This window comes from Thalassophryne amazonica, chromosome 7, assembly GCF_902500255.1.
Source record: "Thalassophryne amazonica chromosome 7, fThaAma1.1, whole genome shotgun sequence".
NCBI classification, from domain to species: domain Eukaryota; kingdom Metazoa; phylum Chordata; class Actinopteri; order Batrachoidiformes; family Batrachoididae; genus Thalassophryne; species Thalassophryne amazonica.
This window is the reverse complement of record NC_047109.1, coordinates 44,031,095-44,057,932: the sequence shown is the minus strand read 5'-3', so window position 1 is coordinate 44,057,932 and position 26,838 is coordinate 44,031,095. Positions and strand designations below refer to the sequence as shown.

The 26,838-nt window shown below is 39.0% G+C and overlaps 1 protein-coding gene across 1 annotated transcript in view; it reads right to left on the bottom strand.

Moving 5' to 3' along the window:
- Positions 1-1,015: 1,015 nt before the first annotated feature.
- The window catches only part of eva1ba (eva-1 homolog Ba (C. elegans)), a 42,384-nt gene continuing 16,561 nt past the window's right edge, over positions 1,016-26,838 (bottom strand). The window contains exons 2-4 of the mRNA XM_034174075.1: positions 13,006-13,144; positions 2,139-2,233; positions 1,016-2,044 (exon numbers count right to left, since the gene is read on the bottom strand). Of these exons, the coding sequence (XP_034029966.1) occupies positions 1,623-2,044; positions 2,139-2,205 (489 nt within the window). The 5' untranslated portion in view covers positions 2,206-2,233; positions 13,006-13,144 and the 3' untranslated portion in view covers positions 1,016-1,622. The remainder of the gene's footprint in view (positions 2,045-2,138; positions 2,234-13,005; positions 13,145-26,838) is intronic.

Below are 26,838 nucleotides of genomic sequence, written 5' to 3'. Positions count from 1 at the left end.
TTCTGCTACTAACCTATAAAATTATTCATGGACTGGCACCTCCCTACCTAGCTGACCTAATTAAACCTTTACGTTCTCAGGGTGCAGGACTACTTTGTGTACCTAACAGAGCTTTCTCTTATCGTGCCCCTGTTCTGTGGAATGATCTCCCTGCGTCAATAAAACAGTCAGATTCTGTGGAGATTTTCAAGTCCAGACTTAAGACGCACTTATTTTCCCTTTCATATGGCTAGCATATGGGTACAGTTTTGTTTTACGCTTTTTACTCTTTTAATTCATTTATTAGTAATTGGAATGGGCTGCGGCCTCAACTGTACCTAAATTCTGGGTCTTTTAGTGAAGCTTAGGGCTAGTGGCCGGCGATCACCTTAGTATTTCTCTGTTTTTCTTGTTATTTAATTCTGACAAATTATACTGTACGTATTTTTTGTCTATCTGATGCCTGATTCTGTTTTTTCTCTGTTTAAGGTGCAGCTCCATCCAGAGATGGGAGTTGTATTCGTATTGGCGATCCTCCTGTCCTGTGCGCCAATAGCATTTCTTGTATATTTGTCCGTGAATTGTTCTGTAAATTGTTTTGTAATTTATGTTTGTAGCATGGCTCAAGCAGAGGGTCACTCCTTTGAGTCTGGTCTGCTTGAGGTTTCTTCCTCAGTGGGAGTTTTTCCTTACCACTGTTGCTCTGGGAGTTAGTAAGGTTAGACCTTACCTGTGTGAAGCGCTTTGAGGCAACTCTATTGTGATTTGGCGCTATATAAATGAAAATAAATTGAAACTGAATTGAAATTGAAATTGACAAACACCCTTGTGGTGGCCCAGAGCAAATGGGATTCAGTATACAATAAGTAACAGCTGCATTTAAGCTTGACAAAAATAATTGTTTTAAAATATCATGATAATGCCAAATTAGCAGAAAAAAATTACTGGTATTTTTTTTTTCAATTGCAATAGTTTTATATCTTAAAATTTACAGGTTGCTTTGTAATGGTATTTTTAACAGAATTATTCTGAGAACCACAGCTGCAACAATTTTATTCTTTACTTATTTATGTATTACAGAGCATGAAGTAACATACTCTTAATTTAAACACATTTAAACATCCTGACATATCATGTGTGCAATCAGACTAAACAAATGAATCATTTGCTTGTTCCAACAAAGTTTTTTTCTGTTAATCGGACTCCTGAGCGTGTTTGTCTGGAGAACTGTTATCCCTTTGTGAAATCAATGGCTTTGAATAAAAGTGCCTCTTTGCTAAAGGAATGACTCTTCATTGAAACATACAGTACACACTTTTCCTTCTTTACACCCTCACATCAAACTCAAGGTTTTTGTATGCATTATGTGATATAAAGCTCCATGCATTTTAACTTCAGGTCTCCATCAGCCCAAACTGCATCTCTGTCTCTTAGTATAAATTCATTCAGTCAGATGAAAGCAACAAATTGCTGTGCATAAAGTGCCGTATCGTATAGATCAGCTCTGTCAGAGTCATGATTGTCAGATGTGGCACATCAATGTTGACCTGTTTGGGTGCACCTTTGTATTTAGCATAGGCTAAAGTCTTCCAGACGCTGGGGTCACTGGTCCCACCCACAGGTCTGCAGTGTCTCCAAGTATCTTAGTAGTAATGCACTCGTCCAATCGTCCCAGTTCCTGTACCGAGGATATCAGGCTGACCATTCCTCCAGATCTCACGTATGATGCGCTCCCTCTCCTCCAGCCGCTGAGCTCGTTCCAGTTCTTCAGCTGAGGTAAACACGTTCACGCTCAGAGTGGTGTCTGATTGGCTGGTGTGATTACCCACTGGTATTTCTGTACTGGGCAGTATGGCAGGTGTCTCAGCATCCTCCTCCTCATCTTCTTCATCCTCACTCTCTTCATCATCCTCGCTGATGTCTTTTAACTGCTTTTTCTCAGGCGTGGTTGCAGCGATGTTGGTCCGTGGCTTGCAGGAGATGCGGATGACCAGGAGGCAGAGTGTCAGCACCAGTCCGAAACACACACCGATCACAAAGTAAAGACCGAAGCTCTCTGGATTTGCTACAGGAAGGATAAAACAACAGCCAGAGTTAAAGTCTCTTATGACAAGTTGCTGTTCAGACATAATGGACGTGTACTGCTGACAGAGACGTACCTTTGATATGTGCGTATGCAGCAATGCTATTGCTCAGGAGGTCCATTTCTTTTTTCTTTACTTCCATGGTGGTGCTGGTACTGTGTTCTTCACACCTAACAAGGAATCCCAGAGTTATAATAAAAGTAGTATTTGATACCCCTCCCATTCCCTTTTTATTGGCATGTCAACACAAAATCAGCTCCAACAAAAGTCAAAATGTGAGCTATTTTTAAATTGCATAATAATAATAGCAAGAGCAATCAGAGATTTCTGATGTCCACCAAGGGTTGAGGAAGACTCAAAATAAAAATATGTGATTCACATCGTGACCCAGACTTTACGTGGATCTGGATTCCACAACACAATGCAATAATTCCAGAATCGTCCGACTGATCGAGATGTTTCAATCTTATGTTTAATTCACAAGCTGAATCAAAATAGTGTCTTCCTGATCTTGGTTTAATATCATGATGTCTTATCTTTCTGCTGTAGAACTTGCATATTGATCCAGATCACTCCCAACATCCAACGCTAACAGGCGCTTCCTTTGGACAATAGCTAACGCGTCACCGGTAAAACTCAATTTGCAACCGTAAAATCCAGCATGAACGTCCGCAAATCATCAGACACAACAAGGTTATTCCCATTCTAATCCAATTCCATCATTTGCACGGTTTATTTTTCTGTAAGGAATTCAGTCAGCGAATTGTTGTTAAAGGGTGTAGTTGGCTCGTCAAAACTTACCGTAGCAACAGCGTCTTCATGCCAAACTGGAAATTCTGTGAGCAGACCCACAGATTTCTCCATCTTGTCATCTTAAATCCATTAAATCCACACATTTTGACACTGATGTCACTGCACTAGTTTCAGTTGCTTTCAGCTGAGAGCACCATTATTGACACCTGTGTAGCAAAGCGGTCAGGGTGCGAAGTAATACATCAAATGTGAAATAGTTGAATATTTTGCCACTGTCTACTCCATATTTTATGGTCTGAATTCTCACATGGTTAACCAATCAGATTTGCGGAACAAATGCATTTGGATTATAATTAAATGTTGTCAAGATCCAGCAAGCAGATTTGAGATGATAATCAAACTGCTGAAAATTTTAGAAATGATCAAGAATTGGGATCTTGATCCTGACCCACTCCAAAATTTAATGGAGTCTTCCATGGCCTAAAATCTATATGTGGTGCAAATTTTGTGAGAATCCATGAAGTAGTTTTGACATAATCCTTCAAAGCCTATAAAGTGAAATCCTGAGCCAAAATCTGGATCCAGGTCACCTCCAAAATTCAGTGGAGTCTTCCATGCCCTAATAGCTATCTGTAGAGCAAATGTGGTGAGAATCCATGAAGTTGTTTTGACGTAATCCTTCAAAGCTTATATTAAGTCAAATCTTGATCCAGAATTCAGATCCGGTTCCGGATCACCTCCAAAATTTAATGGAGTCTTCCCTGGCTTGACATGTATCGGGGGTTAAAAAAAAATAAAAAATCATCAAAATCTGTGCAGTAGTTTTGACGTAATCCTGCTAAAAGACACATAAATAAATAAATAAATAAATAAATGTCAGTGATTTTATTACATCCTTGGTGGATGTATTAATTTCTTTGTAAGTGTACTCGCCAGTAGAATACCACACAAACACAGTTGCAAATGATCATGAAATATTAAAATGATTGTAAAACACAATTACAGGTGAACCCTGTTAAGAGCACCTTCACACATAGTGTGAATAAGTATAACTCAAGGCGTCTCACGACAGAACAGCTCATATGAACGACCCAAGAAAACATCAAGCTGATGGGCAGGCGTGCATGATGCCGCTGCAGTGGTTCATGCACACGGGAACACAGTGCAAACAGCTGCATGATGTGGTTACACATCGCACAGCTGCTGTGAAGAAAAATAAATAAAAAATTAAGAAATACATGCTGCAATGGTTTTGTGCCTGCAATGTGGTTACACATCATGCAGCTGCTCGCACATGCCACCCACAGAATTCGAACCTGCACTTTCTAGAAGCTCTGATTGCCAGTCAGAAACTTTACCACTGAGCTACCACCGCTGTGCTGTGAAAGGTGCAGGAAAATGCCTGAAACCAAGAAGGACATGAACGTATTTTAAAAAAATAAAACCACACACACACACACACACACACACACACACACACACACACACATATATATATATATATATATATATATATATATATATATATATATATATATATATATATATATATATATATATATATATATATATAGTTGCTTGTAAAATAATATATATTTTATTATTATAACGGTTGGACTCAAATAGTTCTTGGTTATCTTTACAATGTATTAATGTATAAATGCATGCTGTGTTTTGTGCCGCATTCCGCACAGTTCTGGCATGCTGAACCCACTGACTGCGGCACTTAGAATTTGGGTGGGTGGCAACAGGCGTCAAAGTGTCAAACAAAAGCTCCTCTGTGTCCTCCCTAAAATCTGGCTCCTGCTGGGATCATCATAACACATTTGGCACACGGCACCCTGCCTCTGAACCATGACAAGCCCCTGTAAAAGACGTCAGGGCCCTATTTTTCAAGTAGGCACAAAGGATTTTTTCCTGCCTGATGAGACTCGCAGGTCTATTCATGAAGCTTCCAGAAAAAGACCATTATGTTGTTGTTTGTTTTGTCTGTTGCTCTGGTTGTGTCCCTCCCTGTTTCCTGTCAGTCTCAGGGGTCATTTAAGTGCTATCAAACACTCCAATGAATTCCACAGTTAAAGCAGAACCTGTGGTGACAAACACCAGGTGAAATAGGAGGTGAGCCTCTTGCTACCTCTTGATGCTCCCTCAAACTCAGCATTTTTCTTCTGGCAATAATGTTTAATGAATACAAAATGCCAGAATTTTGCTGTCCTGCTGGGAGTTTCTGTATTTCCGTCAATAACTTCCCCTGACTCCCCTCCTCCATCCTGCAGCCTTTTCCTGGTGACTTTGGCTGTTCTCCACCACTTTGCTATTTTGTTAACAGTTTCCACCGAAACGTCTTGCTGACATCATGGCATTTCACCATGAGACAAGTAAAAGTGTTGATAGGAACAGAGCAGAGACTTGTTTAAAAATGAAAAGAGGTGCTTTGAGTCCTTCACAGTATATTTTGGTAAGTAAAACAGACTGTCAGGAGTACATCTGCCCCCATTCCACATAGTTTTGAACCACCTCTGTCACAGGGTCCTATCTTTCACCATGTGCAAAGCAGCACACAATGCAACACAGATGTCATTGCTAACTTCTACCTCGATGCAGCTGGGCAATTCTACGGTAATGGAATTACAATCTGAGCTAATCTGTCATGATTAGATGCCATATGTCCAGATTTTGCTGCTGTTGTAATTCCGTTACCATAGAATTACCCAGCTGTCACTTTCATGTTCAGTGCACATTTTCCTTTAATACAAAATGTGCTGTATTTGCACTCATTTTTGTGGCCATCTGTAAGTTCATTTGAATTTTTATTGGCAAGAGTGGACATTCTTTGGTATCTACAACATAATTTTGCAGAGTCAAAGATCTAACTCAAGATATTTGCAGTTTGATTTGTGATGAGCCCAAACTCTCATTTAAGATATGTGTAATTCAGTTTTAACGAGTAAGATTTGAACTGTATTTGCTAATGATGTTTATGGGGTTTCTCATTAGAGATATCTACAATTCAGTTCCGAATATATGCAAAAGGAATTGAAGACATCTGCGACTGAATTGGAGATATATATTTAAATGTACCTTTATTTAACTAGGTTAGTTCCATTGAGATCAAGATCTCTTTTGCAAGGGAGACCTGGGCAATTATAAAGTTTTCAATTAATCTAACCTGCTCCAGTTTCAGATGTGAACAATTCAGTTCTGACCAGGCATAATTCCAGTAGCTTTAAATCACCTCAAATCAATATCTATATTGTCCTTTTTAGAGATCTTAAGTTAGGTTTCAGCTTATCAGAATGATGTAATAGATATCTTGAACTTGAATTATCACTAGTCAGAATGATGATGTAGATATCACAAACTAGAATTATAGGTACAGTTGTGGTCAGGGGTTTACATACACTCATTATAGGCATGGATGTCATGGTAATTTTGGGCTTTTAATGATGCCTTTGAACTGTTCATTTGTCACAGTAGAATGACTGGACAGCATACATCATTAACAACTTTAAAAGCAAGAGTTACGTGTAAAAGTTTGAATTTATTTTGGATCTTCTTGATTTGGTCAAAATTATATGTACAGGCTCAAATATATACATACACCCAAACTAATATTTGGTTAAATGTCCCTTAGCAAGCTGCACCTTGACTAGGCTGTTTTGGTAGCCATTAACAAGCTTCTATGATTCTAGATGGATATTTCAAGCAGAGTTAATAGAGCTTATTCAAATTGGTTGTTTTCTGGCACAGGCCCCACTTTTAAGTGTAGTGTACAAATTGCTAAACTGTCTTCTGCTCTTCAGTAGAAGACAGTTTTGAGATGGAAATAGACACATTGTAGGTTTGTGTAAAAGATTTGGAATAGCCCGTTGATGTATGAACATAAACACTTGTGTAATGAGGCTCGTCCATGCTCCCATGTGTTCTATATTAATTGACAATACCCTGCAATCAGTTAAACCCATCTGTAAGCACTCATATGACAGTAGTTAATACAAAATTTGCCTGCTATTTTAATAAACTGGGCCCAGTTTCCTTAATTTTAAATCCGAAATGTGGTAAAAAAAAAAAAAAAAAATCCAATGGGAAGCTGCCTTAAATCCAGCTGGCTCTCTTCACATTACAGAACAACAAGTGTTAAAGGACAAAATATTCCAAAAGTGATTAATTAAAATGTCATTAATTTTCAGCATTTTGTCTCATTTGCACTCTCTCTTCAATACCATTGCACTGTGCACCTGTGCACTGCTGTTTAACAGTCTACGGTCCATGGATGCTCCCGTATCTCTAAGTGTACTTTTCATCATTCATTCATTTTCAGCCACTTATCCAGGTCTGGGCAGCAGAGCAGACATCTCCCTATCCTCGGCCAATTCCTGTAACTCTTCCTAGGGGATCCCACGGCGTTTCCAAACTAGCTGAGAAATATAATCTCCCCAGCATGTCCTGGGTCTTCCCCAGGGCCTCCTCCAGTTTGGACATGTCTGGAAGTCCTCCTCAGGGAGACAGCCAGGGAGCATCCTCTCCTGATGCCCAAATCAAACCAACCCAACAGAACCACATCTTGACGGAAGGCATGTCAGTAAGGTTGAGGAGATTCTCAAAGTGTCTGTTCCACTACCTGGCAATATCCTAAGTCCAGTTTAGCAGCTCTCATCCCTGCTGAACACAGCTTGGGCTAAGAACTGCCTCCCTAAGGCTCCTGGCAGTTTGCCAGAACCACTTTGAGACTGACTGAAAGTGTTTTCCATGGCCTCTCCAAACTCCTCCCATGCCCAAACTGAGGCTGCAGTCCTTCTGGCCTGCCAGTTTCAGGGATCTCTGTGCCAACCAAGCATGAAAGACCTCCTTCTTCAGCTCCATGACGTCCCTTGCCACTGGAGTCCACCAGCGGGTTCTTAGGGTACCACCACGAGAAGCACCGACCACCTTCTGGCCACAACTCAGAACAGCCACCTCAGCAATGGAAGACATGAACCACTCTGTTTCTATGTCATCAACCTCCCTCGAGATCTGGGAGAAGTTTCTTTGGCGGTGCAAGCTGAAGGCTGTCCGGATATGCTCTTCCACCAAGCATACCAAGAAAAGCCTCATAACAAGTTTAGGTATCCCAGGTTGGCCCGGCGCTTACCCCGCCATCTGAGCCTACTCATCACCAGATAGTGATCAGTTGACAGCTCCACCCCTTTCTTCACCAAAGTGTCAAAGTGTCATGTTTCTATTAATAGATCAGTGACACACTCAAAAAATAACTTGCTCAGTACACATGAGAAAATTATGTAAAGTATTTTCACCCAAGTAAATTACGTTAACCTAACCAGAAACAATTTTGCTGAGTGACTTAAGTGGAAATTTGTTGAGTGAACATGATGAATTTGTGTTACTGTTACTCAGTTACCATGGTTTAGGCCAACTAGATTTGTAAGGGTAAATTTAACAAAAATAAAATTAAGTCCCTTCAGCTTCTGCCTTGTTTGCACTCGGGGTCACCACAGCAAATCTGAGGTGGATCTGCATAATGAAATGGCACAGGTTTCACCCCAAATGCCTTTCCTGATGCATCTCCACATTACATGGAGAAATGTGCCAGCATGGGGTTTGAACCGGGAACCTTTCTTACTGAAACTAAGTACACTAACCACTTGGTCACCACCCCTGCCCTGTAAGTACGCAGTAAATTTTGTGGAGTAAAATTTACTCTGCCGGGATAACATTTGGTTCCAGTCCAAATAGAGTTAAATATACTCTATCACAGTGATAAATTAACTCTATCAAAGTGTAAAACAAACTCTTATTGGAGTAGAAACACTTGATTTGACAAGATGGTAGAGCTGATTCATTCCATAATAGAGTGTATTATAATCTATTTAGACTGGGACCAGATGTTATCAGAGTATATTTTACTCAGCAAAAAGTACTGTGTAGTTACAACTACTTTTAAAATAGTACAGTTACGTGTCAATTTAACTTTGCTGTGTTGGATCAGCACAATTTATGCAGCTCCACCTTGGATTTTCTGCGGTGACCCCGAGTGAAAACAAGCAAGCAGCCAAAGGGACTTACTGTTTTGTTTTGTTTTTACATTTACCCTTACAAATCTAGTTGGCCTGGCCCATAGTAATTAAGTAACAGTAACACAAATTCATCTCACTCAACAAATCTACATTTAGTTCACTCAGCAAAATTGTTTCTGGCTACATTAACACATTTTACTTGGGTGGAAATACTTCACATAATTTTATGTTCACTGAGCAAGATAAATTTAAAATTGTTGCATGTTATGTTAAAACTACATGATTTGAATGTGTTCACCCATAAAACTTGATTTTTTATCGTAGAAGCTACATGTTAGACTTTCACTCATGTAACATAAAAACCAACAACACCAGTGTTTTGTTTTTTTTGTTTGTTTTTTTGTTTTGTTTTTTGAGTGCAGGTCATCACAGAGACTTCATTCAAGTACTTTCTGAAATGACAAATTGTCATCTATAAAATGGATCTCTCCTTCAGGTAATGTTTGACTCACAGCCAATCCCAGAAGCAAGATAAAGTTGCATAATTTGTCTCCTTTCTCTTCCTGCTGTGAGAGGCAGCAGAATAATGTGGACAAATTATTTTGTTCAGGAACGGTTTGCAATTTATTTTCTCAAGGCAGGAATGGACATTTGTTGACATCAGCATCCATCACAAATGTATTATATCCATCCAAAAATGAGTCATATCAGAAGAACAACAGACAGGTAAGAGATGTTTTACAATTATCCTGTTTTTGAATGTTCCACATATTTGCAGCATAGTTTCCGGCAAGTGGCACTGCTGCACTGCACACGGTGCATATCTTATTGATTTAGATACAGTGTATATATATTCATACATTGCAGGGGTGGTGGCCAAGTGGGAGGTTCCCCGTTCAAACCCCACCCCATCTGTTCTCCATGTGGAGAGTGGAATTGCATCAGGAAGAGCATCCTGCGTATAACTTGTGCCAATTCAACTTGCAAATCCACCTCAGATTTGCTGTGTCCACCCAGACTGGAAAAACAATGGAGAAGCCAAAGGGACTTACTTTTTTACATTGTTTTAAATTCTTTTTATATATTACACTAATTTTGTAACCTGAAGACTTTGGTAAACCCATTTCCCCACACCAAAACAGTCTGTCCACATGAATCAAATTGTACAGTCACTGATGATTTCTAAAATCACATTTCATATTTGAATTATTAGAGCCAAGGTGATGACAAGTCACACTGATTTTTTGATATTATGATATACCTACAACACACCTTTGCATCATATACAGTGCATCCGGAAGGTTATTCACAGCACTTCACTTTTTCCACATTTTATGTTACAGGCTTATTTCAAAATTGAGTAAATTGATTTTTTCCCTCAAAATTCAAAAGTTTTTTTTATTATTATTATTGGAAATTTATTAAAAATAAAAACACTTACAACCTCAAGTCATCTTGAATATGATGCCACAAGCTTGGGCAGCTCTATCTATCTATCTTTGGGCAGTTTTGCCCATTCCTCTTTGCAGCGCCCCTCAAGCTCCATCAGGTTGGATGGGGAGTGTTGGTGCACAGACATTTTCAGATATCTACAGAGATGTTCAATTGGATTCAGGTCTGGGCTCTGGCTGGGCCACTCAAGGACATTCACTGTGTTGTCCTGAAGCAACTCCTTTGATTTCTTGGCTGTGTGCTTAGGGTCATTGTCCTGCTGAAAGATGAACAGTCATCTCATTCTGAGGTCAAGAGCGCTCTGGAGCAGGTTTTCATCCAGGATGTCTCTGTACATTGCTGCATTCATCTTTCCCTCAATCCTCACTAGTCTCCCAGGTTCTGCCACTGAAAAACATCCCCACAGCATGATGCTGCTACCACTATGCTTCACTTTAGGGATGGTGCCTGTTTTCCTCCAAACATGATGCCTGGCATTCATGCAAAAGAGTTCAATCTGTGTCTTATCAGACCAGATAATTTTGTTTCTCATGGTCTGAGAGTCCTTCAGGTGCCTTTTCACAAACTCCAGGTGAGCTGTCATGTGCCTTTTACTAAGGAGTGACTTCCGTCTGGCCACTCTACCATGCAGGCCTGATTGGTGGATTGCTGGAGAGATAGATGTCCTTCTGGAAGGTTCTCCTCTCTCCACAGAAGAATACTGGAACTCTGACAGTGACCATTAGGTTCTTGGTCAGCTCCCTGACTCAGGTCCTTCTCCCACGATCGCTCAGTGTAGACGGGCGGCCAGCTCTAGGAAGAGTCTTGGTGGATCCAAACTCCATTTATGGATGATGGAGGCCACTGTGTTCATTGGGACCTTCAAAGCAACAGAAATGTTTCTGCACCCTTCCCAAGATTTGTGACTCAAGACAATCCTGTCTCAGCGGTCTATAGGCAATTCCTTTGACTTCATGGTTAGTTTGTGTTCTGACATGTACTGTCAACTGTGGGACCTTATATCTAGATAGGTGTGTCCCTTTCCAAATCATGTCCAGTCAACTGAATTTACCCCAGGTGGACTCCAATTAAGCTGTAGAAACATCTCAAGGATGATCAGTGAAAAAAGGAGGTGCCTGAGCTCAATGTTGAGCTTCATGGCAAAGGCTGTGAATACCTATGTGCATGTGATTTCTTAGGTTTTGTTGTTGTTGTTGTTTTTTGTTTTTATAAATTTGCAATAATCAAAACTTTTTCACATTGTCATTATAGGGTATTGAGAATATTGTTATATAATATACGTATTATATTATATATATATATATATATATATATATATATATATATATATATATATATATATATATATATATATATATATATATATATATTGGTGGGGGGTGAGACAAAAGATTTTCATCCATTTTGTAATAATGCTGTAACATAACCCCTAATGCCCAGTGCTCCTTTTTATGCAGGACTGTAACTATGTGCTGTCTATATGTCAATGTGTGTTCAGCCACAAATGGATTTGCACTATGCCTTATAGGACCTCATTGTTATATCAGCTCCATCACAGTATAAATGACCCTGTTAATGGGTGATTCTTAGACTACGGGCACTTATTATGTCCTTTAATCATATTGTATGAAAAACAGAAAAAAGGGGAAATTTCACACTTTTATAGTTATCTTTACAATGAAAGTGTTTTAAGAAATTTGTTCTAGTAGTCTATGATGACTTTTTCACCTTTTTTCAGCATCATTATATGCAAATATTGCCGTTTTGTGCTTGTCCCACACCCAGACTTTTGATCTTCAATGATAAAAATGAATGGTAAAAAAATGTTTTTTCTAATGTTTTAAAATATCTCTGAATAAAATATCAGTAAAATAATCAAAACATAATTGGGATATTCAATGTCATACAACTGTTGTGATTTTTTTAAACAGAATGTATTTGTCCCACACTATTGCCGTAATTTCCACCACAACACTGTAATGTCCCTTTAAACAGTTTGTATGAAAGATTGTTTGGGTAGTTTCTATGGCAATAAACAGTGACATCAGAACACATGTATATAGCGCCAAATCACAACAAACAGTTGCCCCAAGGCGCTTTATATTGTAAGGCAATGGTGTGGTGGAAATTACATTTACAAGGCCAATAGTGCCTGTAGTTAAAGAATCACCCTAATATAGAGTTGAACAGCTTGATTTAACACTATGAAAGCTGATTCAGCACTACATGGAGTCGGACCAATAGTTGTCTAAGCAGCGTGTATTTTGCTCTGCAAAATTTCCTGTGTTCCTTCTTGTGTTACCTCCATTTCTTTTTAACGTGCTTTGTACTGAAAACATGTTCTGACTGTGCGAAATTATGACTAATTCTGAAGCAGGTCGATGCTAAGCTGTGTGCACTGCGCTCTTAACTCAAACCACATGTCACAAAATGTACACATGGATCATATGGATATCCTCAAACATCACAAACCGCATGTTTGTTTGCATTTACCTCCAAATTGAAGCCACTGATAACTTTGACGTGTCATTTCTACGCTGATGTGAAAACCTCAGTGATTAATGAAGCACTTGGACATATTTGCAAATGCAGCTTTTTTTTTATTCAAGTGCAGGACACCTCATGTGTAAGCCATATGGAGCAAAGTGGCTCACTAATGAACTTGAAAACACAATGAACACTCTCTCGTAAATCAGACGTGGAGCAAAAGTAAAGAATCTTACCGCAGAAATGAAGCTTTAGAATGAAGTATTTATTTAGTTCCAGCTCATAGTGCGATGAGAAGTTGAAAAATTGATGCTCAGCGATTACGTTGTCTCTGACTGGCTGTTGGATCAAGGCTCGTGATCTTTGGTCCTCAAGCTAAACAGACAAGAGCAAACACACACACACACGTCATTACATTAGATCCAAACTCACTGAGGCGTCTGCAGTGCAAACAACGACGGGCCTATTGCAGCCGATGCAGGATACACAGTCCAGCAAGTGGTGCACCCTTAAACCCACACAGTGTAAAAAAACCACAGAAACACGAGAAAGTCCATACTGTGAGTGCAGCTGTATGAGGCTGCAAACCAAAGAACGCCTTTGACATGAATTTAATCATTTGCTGAAATATTTTGAGAAAGACTCCAACACAAACACTCTGGTGACAAAAGCAGTAGTTGTCCTGACATGTAACACAACACTGGTAGGATTTTACAGACACAATGTTTAAACTTAGTACAATTCATTGTAAATCTGAATCCTATAAACAAAAGGTATTGTTGCACATTAAAGGAGCACTGTGTAGCAGGAGTTGGTAATGGTAGAATTTTTTTTTTTTTCAAATATGCTTACATCCACTTCAGAGATTGTGCATTGTGTAATTTGGGAGATATTTCATATAGGAAGTGGGTGTCTACCATGACAAAAAAAACCCCACCCCATGCAAAAAAGAAAACTGCAATATATACTGTAATTTTAACATCTTTCGAAATATTAGAATGTAATTGTTTTGACTTCATGATTAGTTTTGATGAACCCTGCATTGAACACAACATTCAAGTTTATGATATATAATGCTCCTGACTTGGTAGTACTTGTTTTAGAGAAGTCACAAAAGCTACATAAGTACTGATATATTACAGTGATCATGCAATTACACATGTAATTTCAAGTCACAGCATGGCAAGTTGTAGTAACTCAAGTGTCATGACCAAGCCAAAAACAAGATCTCAGGCTAAAGAATTTGATAAAACCTTTGACAATGGTTTATGTTTTTAAAGTTTTTGAAGAGAATGGACAAACTTCACACATAGCAGAATAGCCAGATAATTGAAAATAGACCATACTTTGTTACATTCAAGGGGTGAGGGGTTATTTTCAAGATATAGGATTCATTTTGATGCCAAAATGCTAGTATTAATATTGTGAATCATTTCCCAAGTGGATGTATTGAATTTCTGACTTGTGATTTTACCACCTCCTGCTACACTGTGGGATTTTTCAACGTGGGCCTTTTGTTTGTTTGTTTGATGTTTAAGGCTCAACTTTTCACTTGGACCAAAAATTGTTTCAATTTGTCCAGGAATGTGTTCATACTATCATGGGTTAAAAAGCTATACAACATATAATGGTATAGTGCAAGGTAAACCTCTTGTTATCAATAAATAGGTGAAAATATCATAAGAAGTATCTGGTCACATGGAGAGGATCCTTATGGTTAGACCTTACTTGTAAGCACCTTGAGGCAACTCTGTTGTGATTTGGCACTATATAAATTAAAATAAATTGAAATTAAAAAAAAATTATGGATGTACAGGTAGGTATATTTACTTCACTAAATGTAAAGAAACTTTTTAAAATGACTTAATATACAGCTAGCGTCTTACCCTAGCCTCCTTTGTCTTTGGTGACATGGCTCGACCATACAAGTTGAATGTCGATATCATTCATCTGCTTAACAGGAATGAGCCCCTGATCAACAGTCATCTTGTACATAATAACTTGTTGCCGAGCCACGATGTCAAAACAAGGCTAACATAAGAACTTAACTGTGAAATTGTGGAGAGACAGACAGGCCATAAAATGTATTATTATATGGCTACAACGCTACGCGTGCTCTGATTGGCTGATTTCCGGTCTGATATTTTCCTATAGCAGACTATGACAGTCAGTCCGGATCGCATATCACATTCATTACAAACCAGAAAGCTAAAAACATGATTAGAAAAACCAAGTCAGACATCAATATACTCTATAAATATCTAAACAGCATCAGAAAAAACACACAGATTGAAAGGTTATCAGTTAACGACCGGGCCACTTGTTAGCAAGTTATTCACGGAGGTCAAGCAACAGGTATGATTATGAGCCCAAAACCATCAGCAGCTTTCATATTCTGGCGATACCGTATGTTTGCGTGTTTACATATATAATAGCCATATAATAAACAAATTTTTAACCTCAATTGCTCGGTCTGTACAGGAATATCAGACCACGGCATTTTTCCCACGGACCTCGCTAAATGCTCAGTCCGAACTGTCAACACCTTGGTCTGATATTTCCCGTACAGACCTCGCGCTCGGTTAATAATCCTTTGATATCTGTTTCCAGTGTTTGTGGGAGTAATAATGGAGGTATCCAGCTTTGAAAAAAGAAAACAAACAGAACAAGAATGATGAACACAAACTGTAATCATAGATTACACAAGCAGCAACAGGCCTGATATTACAATAATTTGAACACTTGATTAAATCATCAACTTAATCAAATACTGTTGAGAAAGAACAAATGATCAGATGTGAAGATGTTAATACGTTGTCCTCAGGGACAGTTTTCCTGCAGACATCCCTGGTGTAAAAAATTAGAAATATGCCTTCTTTTTAGGTTTGTCTCAGTTATCTGTTACTCCAGCAATAGTACATTGAGAACTTGTTACACTATTATTTCCTATATCTTACTTGTTGAAGACAGCTCCCAGTTCTCCCGTTTCTTAACTGATAATCATTTAGTCTGTCCATCTGAATCTGATGGATGCTTTAAAAAGAAATCCCTTCTTTTATCCATGCCAAGTGTTGCAGCTACAGTAGTGTTCAGAATAATAGTAGTGCTGTGTGACTAAAAAGATTCATCCAGGTTTTGAGTATATTTCTTATTGTTACATCGGAAACAAGGTACCAGTAGATTCAGTAGATTCTCACAAATCCAACAAGACCAAGCATCCATGATATGTACACTCTTAAGGCTATGAAATTGGGCTATTAGTAAAAAAAAAAGTAGAAAAGGGGGTGTTCACAATAATAGTAGCATCTGCTGTTGATGCTACAAACTCAAAACTATTATGTTCAAACTGCTTTTTTAGCAATCCTGTGAATCACTAAACTAGTATTTAGTTGTATATCCACAGTTTTTCATGATTTCTTCACATCTGCGAGGCATTAATTTTGTTGGTTTGGAACCAAGATTTTGCAGTTTACTAGTGTGCTTGGGGTCATTGTCTTGTTGAAACACCCATTTCAAGGGCATGTCCTCTTCAGCATAAGGCAACATGACCTCTTCAAGTATTTTGACACATCCAAACTGATTCATGATACCTGGTATGCGATATATAGGCCCAACACCATAGTAGGAGAAACATGCCCATATCATGATGCTTGCACCACCATGCTTCACTGTCTTCACTGTAAACTGTGGCTTGAATTCAGAGTTTGGGGGTCGTCTCACAAACTGTCTGTGGCCCTTGGACCCAAAAAGAACAATTTTACTCTCATCAGTGCACAAACTATTCCTCCATTTCTCTTTAGGCCAGTTGATGTGTTCTTTGGCAAATTGTAACCTCTTCCGCACATCTTTTATTTAACAGAGGGACTTTGCGGGGGATTCTTGCAAATAAATTAGCTTCACACAGGCGTCTTCTAACTGTCACAGCACTTACAGGTAACTCCAGACTATCTTTGATCATCCTGGAGCTGATCAATGGGTGAGCCATTGCCATTCTGGTTATTCTTCTGTCCATTTTGATGGTTGTTTTCCATTTTCTTCCACGCGTCTCTTTTTTTGTGTCCATTTTAAAGCATTGGAGATCATTGTAGATCAGGGGTGGGCAACGAGGGCCGAGACACTGCATGTTTTCCTTGCAACCAATCACCTCAGCAGGTGGGTTTCTGATGAGCTTCTCCCTTGAACATAAACACCTGGTTGTCAATGAAATCACCTGCTGAAACACCTGAACATTAATGAAATCACCTGCTGAGGTGATTGGTAGCAAGGAAAACCTGCAGTGCTTCGGCCCTTCATGGCACATGATTGCCCACCCCTGTTGTAGATGAACAGCCTATAATTTTTTGCACCTGCGTATAAGTTTTCCCCTCTCCAATCAACTTTTTAATCAAACTACGCTGTTCTTCTGAACAATGTCTTGAAAGTCCCATTTTCCTCAGGCTTTCAAAGAGAAAAGCATGTTCAACAGGTGCTGGCTTCATCCTTAAATAGGGGACACCTAATTCACACCTGTTTGTTCCACAAAACTGACGAACTCACTGACTGAATGCCACACTACTATTATTGTGAACACCCCCTTTTCTACTTTTTTTTACTAATAGCCCAATTTCATAGCCTTAAGAGTGTGCATATCATGAATGCTTGGTCTTGTTGGATTTGTGAGAATCTACTGAATCTACTAGTACCTTGTTTCTCATGTAACAATAAGAAATATACTCAAAACCTAGATTAATCTTTTTAGTCACATAGCACTACTATCATTCTGAACACTACTGTACATGTGAGACTGGGTTGTCAAAATCAATAGGCTTTGATGCGTACATGGTCCAAGAGTATTCCAAAAATTTTGAGTTGATGTATTAGTAGATTTTTCAACAAATGTGCAGCAAGGGAGGGATGGCTGGACAGACATAGAGATAAGCAATGATAAGCAATGAATGCTGCAACAATCTGTCTGAGCAATATAAGCTCCTGCACCAGCTTGAGTTGGTTTAGCAAATCCTCTCTACCTTTCAGAGACATCTGGATTTTGAACTTGCTATTGATTCATAGACTGTGTCAGTGAATCAACAGCAACACCTGACAGAGGCCGTACTCAGGGGCTGGTGGCAGACCTGTGACTATGGCAACTGTTGACTGGGTCACCTTCTTGGCGCTCAACAGAGCAGACGGTGTGTCTTGTTTGTTTCTGGCTACATTGTTGCTATGGACCTACTTTGCAGATTTCTTCCATTCTTTTCATTAAGTTCACCCCCACAATCTAATGATTATCATGTAAGCACAGCTAAGAACTTCAGCTTGTAGATACGCACTTTGATTCAGTGTCAGTAAAGTGAAACACTTGACTAACTTCAGTTGATATTTAAGACAAGGTCAGAGCTCATGAATGGACACGTACAGTACAGTAACAGATCTCAAAATCCATGGAACTGCAGCAAACCGGAGCTTCGTCAGGACTCGAACATCTGCAACCAGTGGACAACTGGAGGTCCGTTAAAGTGCGTTTAAACACTAATTATCCTACCCTGTTGTTTTGTTGTGTTTTTCTTTTACCTCGACAAGGAAATTATTACCAGACGTTCCCCCTCCCCATTCCTCCCTTTGCTCATTTTCTCTGCGTGACCGAATCTGTTTTTCTATCAGACATGTTGCTCTTCTCTAAACAACTCCTTCTTTGTAAAACTCTGTGGATTTGAAAATTGTGATCTGTGGTCATCTTTATCTTGTCACGTTCCATCACAAACTGACTAGACAATTTGAAGCTATTTTGCAAAAAATATATATATTTTAGTTTCCAGTTTATGATGCAGAAGTAAGAAAATAAATAAAGTGGTAAAGCTTGTTATTAAAACTTAACTTTTTTGGATGTTATATGGTTCAGAATGGTTTTTTGGTAATCTGTCATTAATATTATGAAGTTTTAACTGGGATGTGACTTCACAGAAGTTCATCTACCTGCTTGCTGTGTGAGACCCGCCCACACAGATTGTGGGATGTGAAGAGATATAATGAGAGGGGGTGTGGCAAGCTACAGCTCCTTTCTATTTAAAGCAACAGTCACTGAAAGAGGAGAGACCAGAAATTTACAATGCATTACCTCAGTGATGATGGGCTTTTGCTGGCAACAACTTATTATGTACTTACTCTTATTTTTTTTGTTCTTCTTTCATTTACACAAAGTACAATGCCACTGATTAGAGCGAATGCCTCTGTCAGGTAGACCATACATAACAAAAACAAAAAAAAAACCTTGGCAAATTTCGTGTGCAATTTGTAACCTTTTCATCAAGTTTTGTAAAAGTGGTGAGCACTGTTACCTCACAGCAAGAAGGTCATGGGTTCAAGTCCCACCTGGGGCCTTTCTGTGTGAAGTTTTCATGTTTTCAACATGTTTTGTGTGGGTTCTGTTCAGGTCCACCCTTAATTGGCGTAAGCAGGTATGGAAAATGGATGGATGGATGGATGGATGGATGGATGGATGGATGGATGGATGGATGGATGGATGGATGGATGGATGGATGGATGGATGGATGGATGGATGGATGGATGGATGGATGGATGATAATTATTATCACTTTACCGAGGTGTTGCTAGACCAGTAGCGTAGATTTACATCGACGCTACCTGGCTATACATGTCCGCTATGCGTAAACAAATGACGTCATAGCGCGCAGCCCGAGAACTGTCCGCAGAAGGGAAAAAAAAAACTAAAAAGGCGAGAAGTGTGTGTTGGTCCCAATATGGATATTCCGGATGATTTTCTCATGGATAGTACGACAATGAACAGCAGCCAGAGCAGCCAGCTTGATGAGGACACACTGCCGAATTTGGAAAGCAGCGCCGCGCCAGCCGACACGACAAAAGTTAAAGTGAGCCAACTCTTTATGTACGCGTTACGTGTTGTGTATCTCAGTAAAAAGTGATAATAATGCAAATAACATGCTTTTGGAGGGCGGTATGCATTTTCTGAGTCCTTCCGTTCACGCCCAGTTGCCCAAAATGACAGATATTCGCCCGAGTTATAAAACTATAGGTCACTCAGAGAGCCCATAGCTCTGTCACGGTCCAACAGTTGAAGTTACATTTCGGTAACTGTGCCAAAGTATAGTTGAAATAACAATGAAATAAACTGGAAATATCATTAAAAAAATATTCATTAATACATTGTTTAGTTGTTTAGTTAAGTCAGTCAGTTACAGTTGCACTCTAGTTGCCTAGTTAATTTTGTCAATCACTTTTTTATTGACATTGCAGTTGGTAATTATTTCTATCAATAAGCTATTTAGTTGATATTCTAACTTACTTGCCTACCGTCATTGATCAAAGGCAAGTGATCGAGATTTGCATCAAAATACAACCATCATAGCCTCCATGTTCGCACTTGGGGTCACCATAGCAAATCCAAGGTGGCTCTGCATGTCGATTTGACACAGGTTTTACACCGGATGCCCTTCCTGACGCAACTCCACATGACATGGAGAAATGTGGCAGCAGGGGCAGTGAACCGGGAACCTTCCACACTGAAACCAAGTGCACTAACCACTAGGCCATCACCTCTAGTAACAGTCTTCATGTCACAAGCAGAAATCAGATGTCCCTGATCTGCAACTTGTCTCCCTCAAAATCCATGTTACATTTACTAGACCAGGCCCAACCTTTTCAATAAGTTAAAAAAAAAAAGTAATTCATTAGAGCTGACCAAACTTAATTCCATGTTGTACTCAATTTTCTCACCAAATTTGAAGATAAAATCAACATTATCATTCTTCTTCTTCTTCTTCTTCTTCTTCTTCTTCTTCTTCTTATTATTATTATTATTATTATTATTATTATTATTATTATTATTATTATTATTATTATGTTATGATTATTATTATTGTTGTTGTTGCAACCAGTCTACTCTGTGTGAGCCTGACCCCGTTGATTCTCAGAGATTAGGAAGACCAGGGGCTGTGTCTATTTCTGCAGGTGAAACTGGAGTTGCATCAGGAAGGACATCCAGCATAAAACATGTGCCAAAATCCCAATGCGGATCAGCAATAGATACCCTTGTTAAGGGTTGCTGTGGCAACGCTTAACAAATGAGAGGAGCCAAAAGTCGAGCATTATTGTTGTTATTGTTGTTCTAGTAATCCTTCTAAATCAACAAACAGAAAAGGACAAAAACAACTCCCTTTATGGATTTTTTTTTTCTGACATTATATATGACAAAAACTGGAACATGTCTAAAAATAGCATAACTTTGAGGTTGAAAGAAACCATACTTCTAGTATTCATGACAATTGGGAACATGAAAACCAACTGTTCTGTCAATGACATCTGAATATCTGTTTACTGAGAATGTCAAATGGTGTTATTGAAGGAAAAATGTCAAGTGAGTTTTAAATGCAAAAACAGATATTTCAATCTATTTCAAGAAGGACTGGACATTTAAGGCTTATAATAGAATCCAGGTTGGTCTTCCTGTGACGTTAATGATTAATGTTAGGTTTTGTTGTCCCTTCAGGCTTATCATTTACTTTTCCTGGCCTCATATCCTGAGTTCAAACCCTCAGGCATGCTGTTCCTGTGTGCACACACACACTGCTGACTCTTAAATATTTATTCATCCTACTGCGACACTTAAACCGTGGGCTAACTGTATACTTCGTGACGTATACAGATGGACATTGGCAACATGTTTGTTATTTTAGATGTCTATCACAACACATTAGAGTTGAAATTAAATATTGAATATGAAGCCAAAGTGCACAATATTTACTTTTGAAGGCAAAGTGCATCCAAGGATAAAAGGATAGATTCTTTCAAACACCTTATCATAAAGTCAAGTTGAGGTCAGTGGTTCCCAAAGTGTGGGCTGCAAAGGGTTTTCATCGCCCACTTGCTGTTGGTGATGAAAGGTCAATTAAAAAATTTAAAATGCCTTAATTTTCAATTTGTGATAAAAGTTAAAATTATCTAAAAAATATTCAGTTATTTAATGAATGAAAATAAGAAATAATAAAACAAAGTCAACAGATTTAAATTATGCATTGTTGGTCATTTTTTGACCTAGTTCAGCAAAATTTCCTGTATATGTGTATTTTCAAGTGTGTCAGTAGCATGGTCCAAGCAGAGGGTCACCCCCTTGGAGTCTGGTCTGCTTGAGGTTTGTTCCTCAAATCATCGGAGTGAGTTTCTCCTTACTACTGTCGCCTGTATGCTTGCTCTAGGGGTTGGTAAGGTTAGACCCACGAGCGCCACTAGCTTAGCTTATGGCAAGCTAAAAGTGGACGCTCTCGTTTTGGCCAAACAACTAACCACTTTCTGGGTATTCTCTGTTAGTATGTGCCCACAGCCAACGTGCTTGATGAATTCCTGCGCAAAAAGTAGTTCCCAGATCTGCGATGACAACAAATGGTAACAAAAACATCAGGAGTATATTTGGCACAAGAACTTGCGTATCTCATGTGTTTTTATGCCTAAATGATCGTAAGTCAATACCCACACTCATCCAGCAGCATCTTCTTATATCGGCAAATTCAGTGCTGTGTCAGGTGAAAGTAGTCCGGCGAGCTATCCCACAATGCCAAAATAGCAGAGATGTCGCTCCAACAAGAGCTGCACGCTGAGCAGGGTGGGTTAGACCTTACTTGTGTGAAGCGCCTTGAGGCAGCTTTGTTGTGATTTGACGCTTAAAAAAAATTAAATGAAATGAATGAAATTTTAAATATGTGGAAACCCTCATCTTAGTAGCCAGCACTGTAGCCAGGCTGACAAAGAGTCAGAGCTCTATTGAGCTGAGTATTCCATTAACTTTAACTAGTAATGACTTCATGACTTTCTTTGCTAACAAAATTTTGACTATTAGAGAAAAAATTACTCATAACCATCCCAAAGATGTATCGTTATCTTTGGCTGCTTTCAGTGATGCCGGTATTTGGTTAGACTCTTTCTCTCCGATTGTTCTGTCTGAGTTATTTTCATTAGTTACTTCATCCAAACCATCAACATGCTTATTAGACCCCATTCCTGCCAGGCTGCTCAAGGAAGTCCTACCATTATTTAATGCTTCAATCTTAAATATGATCAATCTATCTTTGTTAGTTGGTTATGTACCACAGGCCTTTAAGGTGGCAGTAATTAAACCATTACTTAAAAAGCCATCACTTGACCCAGCTATCTTAGCTAATTATAGGCCAATCTCCAACCTTCCTTTTCTCTCAAAGATTCTTGAAAGGGTAGTTGTAAAACAGCTAACTGATCACCTGCAGAGGAATGGTCTATTTGAAGAGTTTCAGTCAGGTTTTAGAATTCATCATAGTACAGAAACAGCATTAGTGAAGGTTACAAATGATCTTCTTATGGCTTCGGACAGTGGACTTATCTCTGTGCTTGTTCTGTTGGACCTCAGTGCTGCTTTTGATACTGTTGACCATAAAATTTTATTACAGAGATTAGAGCATGCCATAGGTATTAAAGGCACTGCGCTGCGGTGGTTTGAATCATATTTGTCTAATAGATTACAGTTTGTTCATGTAAATGGGGAATCTTCTTCACAGACTAAAGTTAATTATGGAGTTCCACAAGGTTCTGTGCTAGGACCAATTTTATTCACTTTATACATGCTTCCCTTGGGCAGTATTATTAGACGGTATTGCTTAAATTTTCATTGTTACGCAGATGATACCCAGCTTTATCTATCCATGAAGCCAGAGGATACACACCAATTAGCTAAACTGCAGGATTGTCTTACAGACATAAAGACATGGATGACCTCTAATTTCCTGCTTTTAAACTCAGATAAAACTGAAGTTATTGTACTTGGCCCCACAAATCTTAGAAGCATGGTGTCTAACCAGATCGTTACTCTGGATGGCATTTCCCTGATCTCTAGTAATACTGTGAGAAATCTTGGAGTTATTTTTGATCAGGATATGTCATTCAAAGCGCATATTAAACAAATATGTAGGACTGCCTTTTTGCATTTACGCAATATCTCTAAAATCAGAAAGGTCTTGTCTCAGAGTGATGCTGAAAAACTAATTCATGCATTTATTTCCTCTAGGCTGGACTATTGTAATTCATTATTATCAGGTTGTCCTAAAAGTTCCCTAAAAAGCCTTCAGTTGGTTCAGAATGCTGCAGCTAGAGTACTGACGGGGACTAGCAGGAGAGAGCATATCTCACCCGTGTTGGCCTCCCTTCATTGGCTTCCTGTTAATGCTAGAATAGAATTTAAAATTCTTCTTCTTACTTATAAGGTTTTGAATAATCAGGTCCCATCTTATCTTAGGGACCTCGTAGTACCATATTACCCCATTAGAGTGCTTCGCTCTCAGACTGCGGGCTTACTTGTAGTTCCTAGGGTTTGTAAGAGTAGAATGGGAGGCAGAGCCTTCAGCTTTCAGGCTCCTCTCCTGTGGAACCAGCTCCCAATTCAGATCAGGGAGACAGATACCCTCTCTACTTTTAAGATTAGGCTTAAAACTTTCCTTTTCGCTAAGGCTTATAGTTAGGGCTGGATCGGGTGACCCTGGACCATCCCTTGGTTATGTTGCTTTAGACGTAGACTGTGGGGGGGTTCCCATGATGCACTGTTTCTTTCTCTTTTTGCTCCGTATGCATCACTCTGCATTTAATCATTAGTGATCGATCTCTTTTTCCTGGTTCTTTCCCTCAGCCCCTACCAGTCTCAGCAGAAGACTGCCCCTCCCTGAGCCTGGTTCTGCTGGAGGTTTCTTCCTGTTAAAAGGGAGTTTTTCCTTCCCACTGTGGCCAAGTGCTTGCTCATAGGGGGTCGTTTTGACCGTTGGGGTTTTTCATGATTGTTGTATGGCCTTGCCTTGCAATGTGGAGCGCCTTGGGGCAACTGTTTGTTGTGATTTGGCGCTATATAAGAAACAAGTTGATTGATTGATTGATTAGTCTTTTGTTAATCAATAGTGTGATGAAAGGTTTTGGGTAGGCCCCAGCTGATTTTCAGATTTCAAAGTAGACCTTGGTGTTCTTTAGTTTAGGAACAGCCTACTATCTATTTTTTATTTATTTATTTGTTGTTTTTGTGATTTAATCTTTTGGTTCGTCATACAATCACAAAATGCATCATATTTTGTAACATGGTCAGTTTAGTTCACTATTTTTAACCCTACCATTAACCATAATCCCCATGCACTCCCCTCCACCCAAAATTTCATGAACCTTCATCAATTAATTTTGTGATACCATCACAAAATTTTACACTTTCATAGTGGTATCACTTTTCATGATGCCACCTGAGATCAGGTTGTTTAGGATGGCTGGTCTAGGTTATCTCTCTCTCTCTCTCTCTCTCTCTCTCTCTGCCTGTCTTATAACCGCCAATAGTACACAAGGGACATTTATCCCCAATTAACTTCAACTTCACCCAAAGGATTGCCCTCTACCTGGCCTTGCCAGGGCAGTTATGGAATCCACTACTGTGTGAGACAGTTAGACACACTTGGGATGAAAATCAAATTTCTTGACCTTTGCTAAAATGAACACTTTAAAAAGCAATTTTGGGGTCAATCTTCATTAGCGTACCCGGTTTGGTAAAACTCATTAAAGGGACCTGGGAGTAGTAGGTCAACAAACAGACAGGCAGACATGATCTTTACTCCAGTGATTTGACCTTTATAAAATTTCACTTTGCTGTGCAATTCCGGGACACATCTCCATATGTGTGCCATGTTTGGTGCAAATTGAGGGGAAAAGTCAAAGTTTTGCCCATTAACCCCAATGACCTTCACCCCAACGACTAACCCCTGGCAAATTTGACCTTGCTGGACAATTTCAGAGTCCACCCCAATATCTTTACCAAATTTACACAAAATTGGAGTGCATACATTAAAGCTAGAGTGCCAGGAAGCATATTGAAATTGAGACAATTGTTAGAATTTTGATGGGGACCAAAGTAATTTTTTTCGTTAGTGTGAATATAAAGAATTTCCAAAATATTAGTCTGAACATGATTAAAATTCGTCCATATCGAAACAAATTGTGAATTATTGGCACGTGCCAAAAATTCGAAAGCCAGGACACCATCGGGGTGACGTCACAGGTCACATGGGGGGTTTCACCACTAGCTGCAGCGACAGATGACTGGCGATCGAACTCACAAGGATTTTGCAGCGCTGCTTTTGGACAGGTGAGTTGCCTGGTGACTGGTGTCTGATGGTGTACAATTATGGTTATTATCTGAGTCTGTTATTATCTGATTATCTGAGATGCAGATGCACTTCGGACTTGAATTTGTCTGCAGGTTTTGACGTTCTCTGGGGCGAAATACGTTATGGATTTCCCTCAAATTATGTATGTTCCCACGAATTAAAAATTCCCCAAAAATTTTAATGGGTTCCAAATATGATGTAGTTTATATATATTAAACTTCAGACTATATTTTATCTATTGAAGATTGCCGGCATTCTAGCTTTAATGTATTCTGTTTGTACTGTAGTTGTTCAGTGAGATAAGTTGTGGTGCAACACAGTCAGCAAATGTACTGAATAATTTAACTTCCAATTCATGATATTAGATGTATATATGTCAATTAGTAACATTATGTCAATAGCCAATAACAGTACACAAGAAATCACAACATCACTAAGGTGCCAGATACACACAATTTAGCTGATACACACACTTTAGACGATTAAAATGTAAGGTTTGCATGCTCTGAGGCCCACTGGGCCAGTGCCTAGGCCCAGATACCGTAATATGAAGTGGACAAGCGTATAAGACTACTGAATACAGTATAAGATTGTTGCATTACTGTATAAGTACATACAGTATAGTAATTCTCGATTCAATTTACCACAACCACTCCTTCCAAATTAAGTGTACAACCCTTCAGTTGAATTTATTTCTTGCAGTCAAGCCATGTTTGATTTTTATAAGGAAGATGAAAATGTTAATTAGGCATCCTCATTGCCATGACACGACTAACCACAGAGCAGAAGAAATATTTTCATACTTATATGTGCAGCCACAAAAATTCCTGGAACAGTGTGGTTCAGTGGTTCACCTGGGACCAAGCTTCAAAGAATGAAAATGTAATTCTATTTTATTATTTG